The following is a 14723-nucleotide window of genomic DNA, read 5'->3' as shown; positions in this document are numbered from 1 at the left end:
GTTCTTGCATGAGGCCCATTGTGCATGTGGAAAAAGGTGGCACGGTGGCTCAGTTGGTAGAGCCGATGCCTCTCAGCAAAAAAAAGGTTGCTGGATCAAATCCCGGCCTGGGGACCTGGTAGAGTTTGCATGTTCTCTCCGTGCATGTGTGGGCTTTCTCTGGGTACTCTGGCTTCCTCCCACAGACCAAAAACATGACTGTTAGGTTAACTGGTAACTCTAACTTGTCCCTAGGTGTGAGTGAGAGAGTGAATGGTGTTTTGTCTAGTTTGTRTCTGTCCCTGTGATGGACKTGCGACCTGTCCAGGGTGTACCCYGTCCCTCACACAGTGACCCTAAAAGGAAGAAGTCAGTATAGATAATGGATGGATGGATGGAAAARTGTGATTCTTGTAATAATTTAATGTGACTGTTCATAAGACATTTCACTGTATTGATGGTGCTCCACTGGTTTAGGAAACGTTTTGTGTTAATTTGTTGTTTTAGCAGTAAAGATGCACCCACAATATTATTTGGAAAGCAGAAGAAAGAGACATGATTTAAGGAGTACAGTGGGATTTGTTCCCTCAGGCTGAGTCTGGATTTTCACTTTTTAACCAACATCTCAACTTTATTTTCTAAAAAAACATTTGTACTTAATGCTCAAATCTGAGAAACAAACCGAAACAATCCTTACACTCATTATTTTGTCTGAATGGCCCCAATRAGATCAAGAACTTGTATCGTATCGTATCCCATTGTATTGTTTAGAATCGTATTAAATCGAATTGCATTGTTTCATATTGACAGATTGTCAGATCGTTGGGTAGTTACTTCATTAGACAGAAGTTACATGAAAATAAAATATCTGAATACACCAGCAAGTAAWTGGTGAGGGCACCTATCTTTGGAAAAACGTGTCTTTGATCTAATATAGAGCCATGTTCCAAACAGATATATATCCTAAGTCATATTGATTTTTGTTTTTATAGTTGTATGCTGCATATTAGCCGAAGTACCAGTGATGCCATTTTAACAGGCATGGCAATTTAGTGTTGAGTAATGAAATCTGCTAAAAACCTAAAGGCTGCAGCTATTTTGTGCTTATATAACATAATATATGAAAGAAAAAACCCAAAATCTAACAAAGAAACAAGAATCTGAATGTCTTTTATTGCCTATTACACATAATCTGGCAGCTTTTCTCACAGAACCACATCATCTAGTTAATACAAAAATACTCTGCAAAAAGACTTAGGAAGTCCTTTTAGAGAAAGAATCTTTTGTTTTCTATGAGACCAAATTAATAGTGAGCATTTTCAGTTACTCTCAGAGGCTTTAACACGAGCTAGAAAGAGATATCTGTTTGGAGGCACTTGTCCTGACCTGCACAATAACAAGTATCCTTTTATTAAAAATAATAAATGAAGGTGGGGATTTAAAAAAAAAGGTTGCTTTGACACAGAATATCCTAATTCAGTTTTGACACCTGGTGACATTTTCTTCACTTTGCYTCAGTTATTTTAGTTATTCTTCTGTTTTTGGTGATATTTCCTTCTTTTGCTCTTGTCTTTTTCTGTTTCTCTTTGGAAGACCTTGATTATCAACTCTTGAGGTGTTTTTTTTTAAAAAAAGGTTTTATCATTATAAACCACATTTCCCCACATAGTCCACATTAGTACAGAAGAATAAAATACTCCAGTTAAAGCTGCAGATGAAACCMAACTGGAGTTAAAAATGGATCTGATGCTTCAGATATCCTCCRTTTCAAACGTCCACCATCGCCTCACTGCTTCTTTTCTGTTGCTCTCCTGAATGTGGTGAAAAAGACAATGAAAACTTTTGTTACTCAGAACTGACAAACTATATCTGAACATGAACTTCACTGTAATTTCAGTATGCTGTGTCAGAAAGTGAAGCACACAGAGACACATTGTTCAAAGCGATTCTGCAGAAGGTTCTGTAACGTAWACGAAACACGGAGGGAAATCTGCCTCTCTTCAGATTCGTTTTACCTTTGTCTTAAAAAAAAGGAAAGTGACAGAAAGTAGTGAGTTCATAAGTTTATAGAGTTAGCAACTATATGCTAATAAAACTGGGGGGGAAAACATTCTACCAATATAATTTCATAATTTTACAAAACCTTAAAACAAAATCTGTGGTTTTCAACAATAATGAGATTTTTGCAGAAAGAGGGTTTAAACGTGCATGTTAGAGGCACATCACATGCATGTATACACTCTAAGTCTAAGCTTTGCATGTGAAAGTTTTAATGAAGGAACTCACTATCTACTAAGACATTTATGTTGTATTTGTATTTTTGTGTTTATTATTTTAACGCTCAGTGTCCATGTTCCTTTTTTTGTTTTGTGTTAACCTGCTCCTCTGTGTTCCTTCTCAGCTCCTCCCACTCCTGTTTCTCTCCTCACAGGTGTTTGTCGTTTGAGTTTGTTAGTGTCCCTATGCATTGTGTGTCTTTATGTCAATTAATCAGTTCTGCGTTTCTTTGGCTCCCTGCCTCGTCTCATTTTTCTCTTTGTGTTTTCTCTTTGTGTTTCCTCCAACTTGGCCTCATTCTTGATTTAATAAATTGCTTTGTTTTTGARCTCCTTGTGCCCACCTGCTTCTGGGTCCAAACTCCTTTAAAAGCCCTGACAAGGCCCTGTCATGCTGATAGTTTAGACAGTTTATTCCAAAGTATAAACAYGTTGTCCAACATGCTGGCATACGCTGAATATGGGATAAAATAATCAAGTGGAAGCCTATTTTGGAAGTATACCACATTTACCACATATAACCATTGAATAACTTACCCTTAACTTGAGTTTTTTTTATTAAAATATGGAGAACTTATGCATGTTGGAGTTTATTGCAATTAGAGCAACTGTCACAGAGCTGCTTGAGTTGTGTTAAAGTCTGTTCAGTGGTTCATGAGATATKTTGCTAACAAATAGTAAATTCACATAAACACAGAATATTCCAACCATAYCAACCATGTAACAAGAATAAAAAAAAGCTTTAAAATTACAGATATGGTATTGAAGGAAAGACAATTTAGAAAAGTTACTTTTTCTAAAATCTTTAAAAATTTTCTGAAGGGCAGATGGCTCAATTATTATAATGAAAAAAACATTATAAAAGTTTAAGAAAAGTCAGAATCATTACATTTTTAGTATAATAGAATAGATCTCTGTAAAAACTTGCCCCAAAGATTCAGATCGGTCCAGGATAAAATCAAATTTAAYGATTGGAAAATGTCAAATGTGTCTCTTTTCATCACAGTTTCAACAGGAAAAGGAAATTATTGAGCAAAACTAACCAAAGTTATTGTTTTATTCTTTTAGTGCTCATTTTGTGTCTTGTTTAGTGCTCAGTTGTTTATCGTAGCATCACTGATTACAAGTCAAACAAACCCAAAGCCCCCTGTTGTTTCCCTGGTAAAACGAGTATTTTTAGCCCCAATCCTGCCAACAAGCAAACCTGTAGGTCCCCCCTCCTCCTCCCCACGTCTCCAGCAGTAAAACATTGTGCTGTCAGATTGTTGACTTTCCCCCTTGTACTGTTCACACTCTGGGGAGTTATCTCATGCCCATAAGCTGCTGCTGGATACTTTCCCCAAGAGAGGTTAGGACCTGCTGTCAGCGTAAAGTTAGGCTGAGATGGAAACAAGGTTTGGGACACAGGTGAAAAAGRCATTCATACATTAACAGATGAGAACTTAAGTTACTTCTCACCTCTCAGCACTCTGACAGGTCTGCTTTTATCTGCAGGGGTTCAAAGTGAGGGGGGTATTTGGGATTCCTTTAACAGATAAATCCATCCTCCTTCTGCCCCCCACCCCACCCGCTCCTTCCATAATTCACAAAGAAAAAAAGATACAGGGGTTTCAGGTTTTTTTCTGCACTGAGTTGAGCCTCACCTTTGCAGCTCCATGTATAATTCTTTTGTGGCAGATGCTTTTCTCTTCCATCCTGGTCTAAGAGAGCGCTGCCTTTTTCTTCTCTTTGACTCGTTGTGGTCAGAAAGACAGTCTCTCGGGATTTCTTTGTTTCTCAGCAATGCAGATATAAGTGGCACCTCGGCGTCTTTTCAGGTTTTCTGTGCCTCTGTGCCTTCATGAATGTGCTTTTATGCGGGAGGATGAATGAAGCGTTGGGAATCCAGGTATTTTATGCGTACACATCAGTTAAAAAAAAGCTCATTCATAGAGCGTGAAGCCACACTATGCGTGTGTATGTGTGTGATTGTTCGTCACTTCACAGTGGCTGCGAATGAGCTGCTGCTGTAGTGGAGCATCTGTACGCGGTGTTTGCTTGATTAATGGAAGGGCTATCCAAAGAAAGAGAGTTTGGACAGCAGGCAAAGAGATGAATCGTGATTAAAATTTTCAATCTCGTTAGGTTGTTGACAGCTCACAATCGATGACGAGGATCTGCCTCCGACACTAACGAACCAAAAGCTCAGAGTTGATGAGTTTTAGAAGGCATGGCAAAAGTAAGGAGAAAATAATTAAGTTATTTATTGCCCCAATTAATCAATTCACTCAGACACATGATGTACAGTCATGGTAAAATGGTAACACACCCTCTTTCAGTTCTAAGTTTTCACTTGTTTGAATGTGTTTACAAAAAATAATCTGATCTTTGTCAGGATTTCAACATATCCTCAAAAGCAGCCAGACATGACACTGTTTTTCTTTATTTAACAAAACCTGAAATAAAATGCAGAATAGTGAAGGCATGTCCTGCTAATCAAGTGATCATCAGTAACTGTTAGTATTTCTATGAGAACCAGTTATGTCAGGTTTTCTCCAGATCACTTAGGTGTGTGTTCATCCAGTGTCAAAGAGGAATGGCATCAGCAAYGACCTCAGTAAAACAAGTTGTCTTGTCCATCAATCCTGTTGCTATTGTCGAGCAAATATAATCTGAAGTCCATCCGACAGTGTGAGAGATTATTTATGAGTTCAAATCATTCAAGATGCTTGCCAATGTTTTATACATTCCTGGAGATTTACCCCAMGGTCAGGCAATGCAATGCTCAAAGTATCTGAGAAAAAAAAAACAAAACGAAACCAAACAAGAACTCCAAACTCAATTTGTTAAATTTGGATAAAATGAAACTCTACAAGTATGACTAAAATTTGATAAGAAGCCAGGATATAACACAATCTCTTTAGAAAAATAATATGACAACTTGGTAAAGATTTKTAGTATTGAATTTAAACAAATCACTAGACTTCTGAAACAATGCCTTTCAAAACATCCCCACAAATTTAAAAATATTTGATCAAAGTGCGTAAAGTCATGTTTAAAGAAAACAAATACATCAGTTAAAGAAAAAAGCTCTTRTCAGTAGTTAAACATGGTGGTGGATTGGGCTTCTGTTGCAGTCACAAGATCTGGGCATCTTGCTGTCAAATGTGAGGCCGTCTACCCAACAGCAGAAGCATCAACCAAACTGGGTCATGCAAGCCCAACAGCAAATTATCCAAATGTTACTATCAAAAGAAGCCAGGAAGCTGTCATGTCCCAGTCAATGTTCAGTCCTAAACTACATAGCAATAATTTGTCTGGTCCACTTCTGGCTCACACAATGCACTCGGTCAAGACATTAACATTCGGTCAAGATACTGCAAAGAACAATATCCCTTTTGTGGTCCAGGTGTGGTTTGCCAGAGGTGGTCCATGCATGGGCCAATACCACATAAACCAAACCACAACTGCGCCAGTTGCGGCAATGACAGGTGGTGGGCAGCAATAATCCAAATGTTAGTTGCGCAAGATTTAAAGAGCTTGCAACTTTATTTAGGTGCACTTGTGCTCAGTAGAACTTAAAAAAGCACAAAATTGACCCGGAGCTCACCAAAGTACATTCCAGTGATAACATGAGACACTCTTGCAAAATACTGCCAACTAGAGACACATCATTTGACTTTTACAGCATCACAAATATTGACACAGTTTGGGGAGGTGATTTGTTGAAACAGACTTTTGGCTCATGGTGATAAATACACAGTTGTTGAGGATTTCTAGTTCTGCTGCTTCTTGGTCATTTCCTTTATGCTTATGGTAGGGCTTCAGTAAGAAAGCATGCAGGATATATGTAATTTTCAATTGTTTCTTGGAGAACTGAAGAAATGCATTCTGGGTACCAGATAGTGTGATGATGATGGGAAGCAAAAGCATGGTGAACAGGAAACAGTCTTCATGTCAAAATAAGAGCATGAATTTAAACTTTTCCCTACTTATGTTATGGCTCTTGTTACCGGCCCTTCTCCATGAGCACAATTCTACTCCATTTGGTTCGAGTCGGTTCGATTCTGCTCAGGTGTGTGTCCCACGCTGTGTGTGTGTGTATGATTATGGGTGAGTGTCCACAGCCCTGTTGTGTTAAAAACGTGTGGTTTTACTATTTAGTATTTTATTTATTTATTTATTTATTGTTGCTGTGCTGTTTATACTGTAAGTGCTTTTGTAACCGTGGGTGGTCAGTTTGTTCGAAAACTCCCGGGATATCTGCTCGGCTTCGTCTCTTTCACCTCTCTCCAGGAAGTGTTTGCAAGTTCTGCTTTTCCCAAGGAGGAAGTATGCACATGTAATGCCTTTCCTCTGTCAATCAATCCTATAGCTAATCCACGGACAGCATTCAGCTGACGTCAAAATCATGAGCATGCTGTACTCGCTTCAACCCAGAACCATCGGAGAAGAGGACAAACTGCACGGCTGAACTTGGTTCTATGCATTTGGAACCTGGAGACACATTTGGCCGAAGCCAAACCCATATCAGAACCACAACAAAGTTGTGGACGCAACTTTGTGCACGCAAGTGGAGAAGGGCTATGACTGGAAGTGTCGCCCAGAACTCGCTCCCCGCCACGTAAAAGCAAAGAATTGAGGGAATTGTCTCAAATAAAAACTGTGACCCAGAAGAACTGTCAGCTAGAGTATATAGTTTCTGTGAACAAACACACATCTGAGGGCGGGCTGTTTAAATACAATGACTCTGCATTGTATTGATGTGGTGGCTTTCTCCCTTCGCTGTTAAAAATACTGAAGATCAATAGTTGATAAAATAATTAAATTAGTGCTACCACATTTTTAAATTTAGAAAGTGAAAATCCACACAGTTCAAAAATTGTTTTTGCAAAAGTCCTAATGTGCAAACGAAACATTTAGGTTTGCAATTAGCGCTAGAGCGCTATAGGGGACTAGTGCCCTCCACCCGATATGGGTCACATAAACCAAACCACAACCAGGCATGCTGTGGCATTGACCCATTTGGGCCAGYTCACAAGTGAGCCAGTTGTGACATTGACAGATTTGGGTCACATAAACCAAAACACAAAAAGGCAAGTTGTGGCATGCCTTTTTGAAAACATTGCCATCGTTGCCAAACCTGGCTCACATCAGATTGACAAACCACTTGCCACACCAGCAGTCAGCCAGCAGTGCCAGCTTGACAGCAGGTCTGGCCACACCTGTTTGCTATGTGGGTCAGTTGGAAAGCTGTGTCATGACTCTATGTGCTGTGCATTGAAGAATGGCTGCAAATTAAGCAATTCTGTGAAGGACAGTGGAACAAAATTTCTCTACAGCAATGTGAGAGACGGATCAAATCAAAAAGAAAATGACTAATTCAGTTTCTTGCATTTTAAGATGGTTCTACAAGCAGTTTAATTTATTGTGATTTGTTTTTTTTATAAACTGTTGCTGCTCCTTTGGTGTGCATTGGTTAAACAAATAATGACAGAAAGTAACATGCCATTTATTGGTTTTCATCCAAGGTTCCCTATGCCTTGGTTGAAGAACTAAAATGGCAAAATGATTTCAACGTGACCTTACATTTTGGAGTCTGTTCTTACTCGTAGAAAAAATAATTAAAGTATGTGTTTTAAGTAAAGCATTTGCTACCAACTGCCTCACCCTATTATCCTAATTTACTCATTCGTAAAATGTAAAGCTAAAGGTGCTGCCCCTCATTCTTGTTGGTTCCGCAAGAATGAAAACAACAGTGGTTCCATATTAGACTGTGAAAGTCTAATGAGAAAATATGAGCTCTGCTTCTGCTTCGTACTGCAGCACCCAATTATGCTCACTTATGCTGCGCACTCTGTATAATGGCATAACCATAGTTCTCCCTAAAGGTGCCCCAGCACAATCTGAAAGGCTGTGACACAAATCAATACGTCTCAGAGCTGTCTCCATTGTGTTCTGGCTCAAATTTCTTTCAGAAAATGATGTAAAAGATTATAGATTCAAAGAATGAAAGGGTTTTTYAGTCCTACTTGGCTCCTTTAAAAGAAAAGTTCACATTGTCAGAGCTTTTCACCAGGAAAATGTTTTAAATTTGTGCTCAGTGCTGTGTTGATATTCAGCCCAGCATTCGACCACCTGCCCCAGGCTTGTTAACAAGGTGCCCGTGGCAATGATTGCCTGGCCATCAAACTCCCAGCTGATAAGTTCCTCTGGGAAGGAGAGAGACGAGTTCTGTCATTGAATTTCCCCTGATCGGCTGCTCATGCTGTACATTTGAGATAACACTCAGCCTATCCCAGCCTCACACTGTCTATAATGGCCTCGGTCACGTTTTCTTTTCCTATACAACTTATTCCGTAAAATCTTCACAGCGTGTTTCGCCCAATCTCATGTAACTACTGGATCTATCCTGCTTGGTACATTTTTATCATCTGATGACTCGATTTATAAGGACAATTATAGTGCTGTTGCCTGTCGTCAAGATGGTAGCTGACCAGACACCTGTCAGTTCTAATGTTGCAAGGCCAAGGAAAGAGATTGGCTGATTGATTGAAGTGTGAGTGCACGATGGGTGAGGGACATGGTGACAGGCCTGTGATTGACACAGATGAGAGAGGGGGAAGGAGGTTGGAATGGAGCAGCAATGTAGACAGGATGCTAAAACAAAAGCAGTGGAGGAAAATTTACAAAAATAAATACATGAGGAAGAGACAGGTGGTGAGTGGGAGAGGTGGGGAAAGATTCATGAAAAATAAAAGGCTGCTTAGAGAAAGCGAGGCTAAAAGAAACGACACCGAGGACACAGAGAGGATGCGAATGGGTGAAAGGTATTCCGGGAGGAACCTCCTGGCTTCAGTCATGCCCCACTGAATGTGCTGACAGGGTCTGCTGTCTGCGGCACCAAGAGGAGCAAGTGTCATACACCCAGACAGAGCACACAACACTGCTCAGGATAAAATGAAACTGGCGTTGTGCAATTTATAACACTCAAATTTCACAAACTACACACAAAAACTCCTGTTTTACAAAGTGTGCTACTTTGGTCAACAAGAAAGGAACATTCAGGGAGACACTTTAAAACCATCAAGTCTGTTCTCCACTTAGAGGCTTTAAATGTTTAAATATTTTTTTTGTCCTTACAACTGTGGTGCTGTTGTTGTCTGGTGTCTGCAGCTGCAGTTATCACAAAATATGTGCAGTGCATGGCTTTTAGACCATATTTTGCAAATCATTTTCCCCACAAGTTCATCACAGGGTCGCATAAGTCGTGTTTCCATCAACCTTTTTCTATAAGCATTAGTAAAGGTGAATGGAAACAGCAACATTCGCAAAAACTTCCTCAATTTTGCAAAATGGTTTTTATGTTCGCTTGAGGTGGTTTTTGAATTTTACGAAAAAGAGTCAATGTGAAAAATATCACCTGAAGTTCTGACATAGCGAGCATTTACCTGGATCAGCTGTTCCTACTCTCCAATAATTGTACCGGCTGCAGCTGCAGCTGGACCCTCCTCCTGCTGTCGGCGTCTTGTAACGTGAAGAGAATTGCATTTCTTTTTCTACATTTCCAGACAGCATGTAACATCACCAGTTGATATGACAGAATAATTACAACTTTCTCAATAGTAGCAACACATTCCTGATGACTATTCTCCGTGTCCCGAGATGTGTAGTCCTGCAACTTTGCAACTTTACTTCCTGTTTACTACAACCATGTGTTATGTTTACGTCTGACATAATTATATTTTGCGTAGCCTGGTTGATTCGTTCCAAACCAGTTGATGGAATGTACATCCCAGTTGATGGAATGTACATCTGATCTGCATTACTTTTATTGCAACATTTTAAAAGTTCACTCAAAATTTGCATTAAAATTGGATGGAAACACATCTATTGAGACAAACAAGACAAACAACCATTCACTCTCTCACTCACACCCAGAGACAACTTAGAGTTACCAGTTATTCTAACAGTCAAGTTTTTGGTCCATGGGAGGAAAGCAGAGTACCTGGAGAAAACCCACGCATGCATGGCGAGAACATGCAAACTCTACCCAGAAAGGTCTCCAGGCTGGGATTTGATCTGGTGACCTACTTGCTGAGAAGCATCAGCTTCACCAACTGAGCCATTGTGCCGCCTAAAGCTTAATTGTAAACTTGAAACTGTAAAGCAATTCAAACATAAAGGTGCACAAGGTCAGATTAACCATTTAGGAGCATTCAGCAGGGTGGTTGCTTAGGGGTATAAACTGTTTCAGTCTTTTAGTTGGGAAGTCTTTTAGTCCAGAAGGATTACCTTGACGTTCCTGAGACAAGAACTTTACAGTTCATTTAATGAGGGTAGAGGACAGCCAACTACCTGCTGGGTGACCTTGATGAACCTGTGGAACTCAATCTTCTGTACTGTGCAGCTGGAGAACCATGAGACGGTAGAACCAGCATACTCTCTTCCGTGCAGAAGTAGAAGGACATCCACAGTCTCATAGAGATGTTGATCTTCTGAGAATCCAAGAATTTCCCCGACAACTGTTTACATAAATGCAGGCAATTGTGTTGCCCCAAAATGCTGCATAAACTTACTGAAATGTAGACAACCTGTGGGAACAGGTGGTGTTTAGTTTGCAGCRCAGCTCAAGGTGCATGTCTTGCTTTGCAGGAGTTTTGATAATTAAACAATTACACCAAATTAATAATTCCTTTAGCAAATTCTGACCTCACTGTCCAAGATTTACAGCCCCAAACCTCCTGAACACAGTAAAATAGTTCAAAATGTGTGCTGTTAGATTGTCTCTGCAGAGAAGTACACCAGCTTATATTTAGTTTGTCAAAATAAATGAAAAAGATACTTCTTCAAAATGCAAATATCCAATTTTCTTCAGGAATATCTTTGTTTTATGGGAGCCTCAGAATTTTCAAAGTGTTCAAGTTTTCTGAACGACGATCTGTTTATCTTGTCTCTGCACACATAATGGCAATGAAAGGATTGTTATGTTAATACAATCTGGCAAATAGTCACTTTATTGACTTGTCAGCTGTGTGGGCAGACAGTATTGAGAAATCACTGTAGGATGTCTACTCGTGTTTGAAGACAAGCAAACTGACTGATATCTGACATTTTGATTTGGCTTTGGGTTTTCATTTGTGTCTGGAGTGCACAAGAGACATCCTGAAAGTGAGTGTGATAAATGAGAGCCTGGTAACCTTTTTTTTCTCGCTTGAGGCTCAGTAGGCAACAAAGTCAATCAGCATGAACWGCTCGTATCTGAACTGACATTTTAACCAACTGAATAAAAGATAGTATCAATCTAGCTTATTAATCACACATCACAGTGATTTAGAGATGGCTTTTGTGTCCTAGCTGGTCCCTTTTCTCTTTTGCTCTGCACTGCTGTTCCTCTCATTCATAAGTTTTTTTCTGTGGTACCTTATCTATGTTTCACACAGCAGAATGATGACAAATTTGTGCTTATCTATTTTAGAGATGTAAAGAAAGTAAATTATGTCATTACAGGGGTATAAATGGAAGCATGTTCTGGGCCTAAAAAGCCCTTTATACTTGTAAAATCTGATTGCTGCCCTGTTAACAGACCTGTCCCGCTTGTCTATGGCTTCTCCTACCTGTCTGTGCAGCTCCATTTTTAATTAACGTTACACAATGATTAAAGTTTGGCTTAATTATCTTTATCTTTTTCCTCTCAGGGTGTTCAAGTCTCCGTGGGAAACTGAATGAGACGCTTCGTAAAAGACGTTGGGGGAAAAAAATCACAGCTCAGGGAAGGCTTTTTGAGCTAGAGAGAGATATTAGACCGTGCTGGGGGGAAAAAAAGAGAAAAGGAGTGATTGACACCTGCCCTCCAGCCTGGTGTGAAGGGCACAGCATGGGAGAGTGAGAGGAGGGGAACGACAGGAAAGAAAACACCGGAGAGAATGAAGACAACCAGAAAACAAGACCTGCCTTATTACACACCTCGCTCAAATTAGAACGTCTCGCTACATGACAAGATGATTGCAAGAACTTTAGTTTTATTGGTTATCCTGTCTCTGTGGGAGGGGCTTTTGGGAGGCACCTCTGCCAGTAAGATTGTACGCAGGAGAGGAGTGGGCGGATCACACTTGGTGAAGCTAGGGGACAGCAGATCTGCAGACCAATGGGATAAGGGCGAGGATTCAAATGCAACGCCTATGGTGACTCTAAGAAACCTGGTCAATCACGAACAGGCGAGTGCTGCTGGGTCACTGGCTTACTCCAAGAGTCATCCTTCATCAGTATCCAACAAGGAGAGGCAGTCTTTCAAACCCAAGCGTGAGGTGGATTCTGTCAGTAAAAAAGACATGACTCCATACATATTATCCAGCAACAAACCTTTATACCAGGATGTGAAAAAAGTTAGGAACAACACAAAAAGTGTTGAGACTTCCAGTTCTGGAAGGTCAGAGAAAACTTTCACGATCCACCATAAGTCGGAACTGCACTCCAATAAAACCAGGTTTAAATCAAGCTTTAAATCCAGGAACAAACCTGATCTGAGTGTCCACACCACAGGTACGCCCGGGAGAGGGTTAAGCTTAGATTCAAACCGAAAGCTAAATCTCACCGGTAGTTATGGAGTGCTTAAGCTCCTGTCAAAAGAAAACTTAGTGAGGATTGTCAATTCCCAAATGCAGAGAGTTCCCGGCCTCAGCTTCCCAAGCAAGGGCACCCGGAGCAGGAAGAGAGATTTGATTGACGTTAATCACGGACAGTTAGAGACTCAGAAGGAGCAAAGACAAGATATGGCTGCCACTCAAGCTCACGTTGGATTTGATAATCAGACCGCATTTCCTTATGCAAGCACAGTCACCAGCCAAGATCTTAAACAGGACCAGGGCGTTGATGCCCGTATTAATCCGCCAAGTGAAGCCAAACCAGCTTTGAGCAAAGGGCAGTATAACTCCGACGGTGGTGATAACAAGAGCAAACATCTTGTCCATTTTCTGTCAACACCCCACAGCGAGGTCAGCCTCAGTCCTGCAAAAGAAGCGACGCTCAGCCAAACAGAACCCCCATTTACATCGACAAAACATCTACCAGTGTATGCTCTTCCYGAAACAAATGATCCTCCTCCATCTGTGCTGACAATGCAACCCCTGGGAGCAAGGCTGGGGAACAGAGCAGCAGATTCCCACAGAGACCCATTAACAGAGTCAGCTCACACTGCTCAAACAGAACTCAGCACAGCTCAGTATCTCACAGATGAAGACTACAAACTTGTCAACAGCAGTCATGTCCTGAGGCTCCACCCGGCTCCCAAATGGAGCCACGGCGCAAAAGACACCGAGATGCAAGCTGTCGATTCAGAGAATGGAAAGGGACTTGTGTTTGAAGAGGCAGAGTCTGAGGGGGAAGAGTATGCGCCTGACCCGACGGAGGGAAGGGGGCCACGCTCTCGTAGCAGGAGGAGCTGGATCTGGAACCAGTTCTTCGTGATAGAAGAATACGCAGGGCCTGAACCTGTGCTCATTGGACGGGTAAGGAAAACATATATATATTTTCTCTATTTACAATACAGAAGCTGTGAACACTTTTATGAATATTTTATGAACATTTCAGACAGTTTTGTATGTCTTTTTATATGGGTTATTTAACCTCAGCTTTCCAAMTGTTACACTTCTTATATAGGAGATGATTAGCATAATTTAACCCCACAGTCACGCTCCAAGTTTTCACTGTATTGTTATAACCCTGCAATTGGAATTGATTTACACTCCTACAGTGTGATGTGATGCCTTCCAGGGAGTCGTAAAAATTTCAATGAATCAGTAGTCTACCGAGGCTCAGCAAAAGCCGCAGATCTCGTCTGCCCAAGAGGCTAGTCATGATCACTACCAATCTGCACCCACCAATGGGAATTGACACATCCTGTAGAATTAATAGCTTCACTTTTTTCTACCACCATTGATCCCTTCCCCAGGGCAGACAGCCAGAGTGGTCATGAATGTTCCCTCATTTTCCTGTAGGTCAGACCTGTCGGATCTCCTCCCTCTTGGTCTGCGAGGCCTTACTTATGATATTTTCCTCCCCAGACTGATTTACACTCAATTTGACAGCATTTATCACTGTGTTCCTTCTCAATACAACACGCACAGGGCTACGGTCCCACAGCCCTGTGCACTGCGATTTATTACGCTCATTGACCAGGCGTGCCTCACCCCCTGGTCCCCACCCCCCAGCACACACTCCCTCCTCATTTAAAAGAGTTACGAGTATGGAGGAGGTCACGTCAGCTGGACAGAAGGTGTCTCGAAGCCTGGCGCTTTAATGCCTGYGCTCTCCGTCCCCGGCATGCGCCAACTGTCTCAGAACCCAGCTGGGGTAGATGAGCTAATTTATAAGCCTGTGTGGCCAGTTTGCTGAGCAAATGAATAGTAATGATCCCTGCGTGAGTGCTGCAGGAAACTGCAGAGAGAGAGAGAGAGAGAGAGAGAGAGAGAGAGAGAGAGAGAGAGAGAG

General features: G+C 41.1%; 1 protein-coding gene across 1 annotated transcript in view; it reads left to right on the top strand.

Moving 5' to 3' along the window:
* Positions 1 to 14723, top strand: part of cdh24b (cadherin 24, type 2b) — a 241800-nt gene that overhangs the window by 79124 nt on the left and 147953 nt on the right. Inside the window, exon 3 of the mRNA XM_014004421.1 lies at positions 11933 to 13741. Within this exon, the coding sequence (XP_013859875.1) occupies positions 12236 to 13741 (1506 nt within the window). The 5' untranslated portion in view covers positions 11933 to 12235. The remainder of the gene's footprint in view (positions 1 to 11932; positions 13742 to 14723) is intronic.

This window comes from Austrofundulus limnaeus, unplaced genomic scaffold (assembly GCF_001266775.1).
Source record: "Austrofundulus limnaeus strain Quisiro unplaced genomic scaffold, Austrofundulus_limnaeus-1.0 Scaffold24, whole genome shotgun sequence".
Lineage (NCBI taxonomy): Eukaryota > Metazoa > Chordata > Actinopteri > Cyprinodontiformes > Rivulidae > Austrofundulus > Austrofundulus limnaeus.
This window is presented reverse-complemented; position numbering and strand designations above follow the sequence as displayed.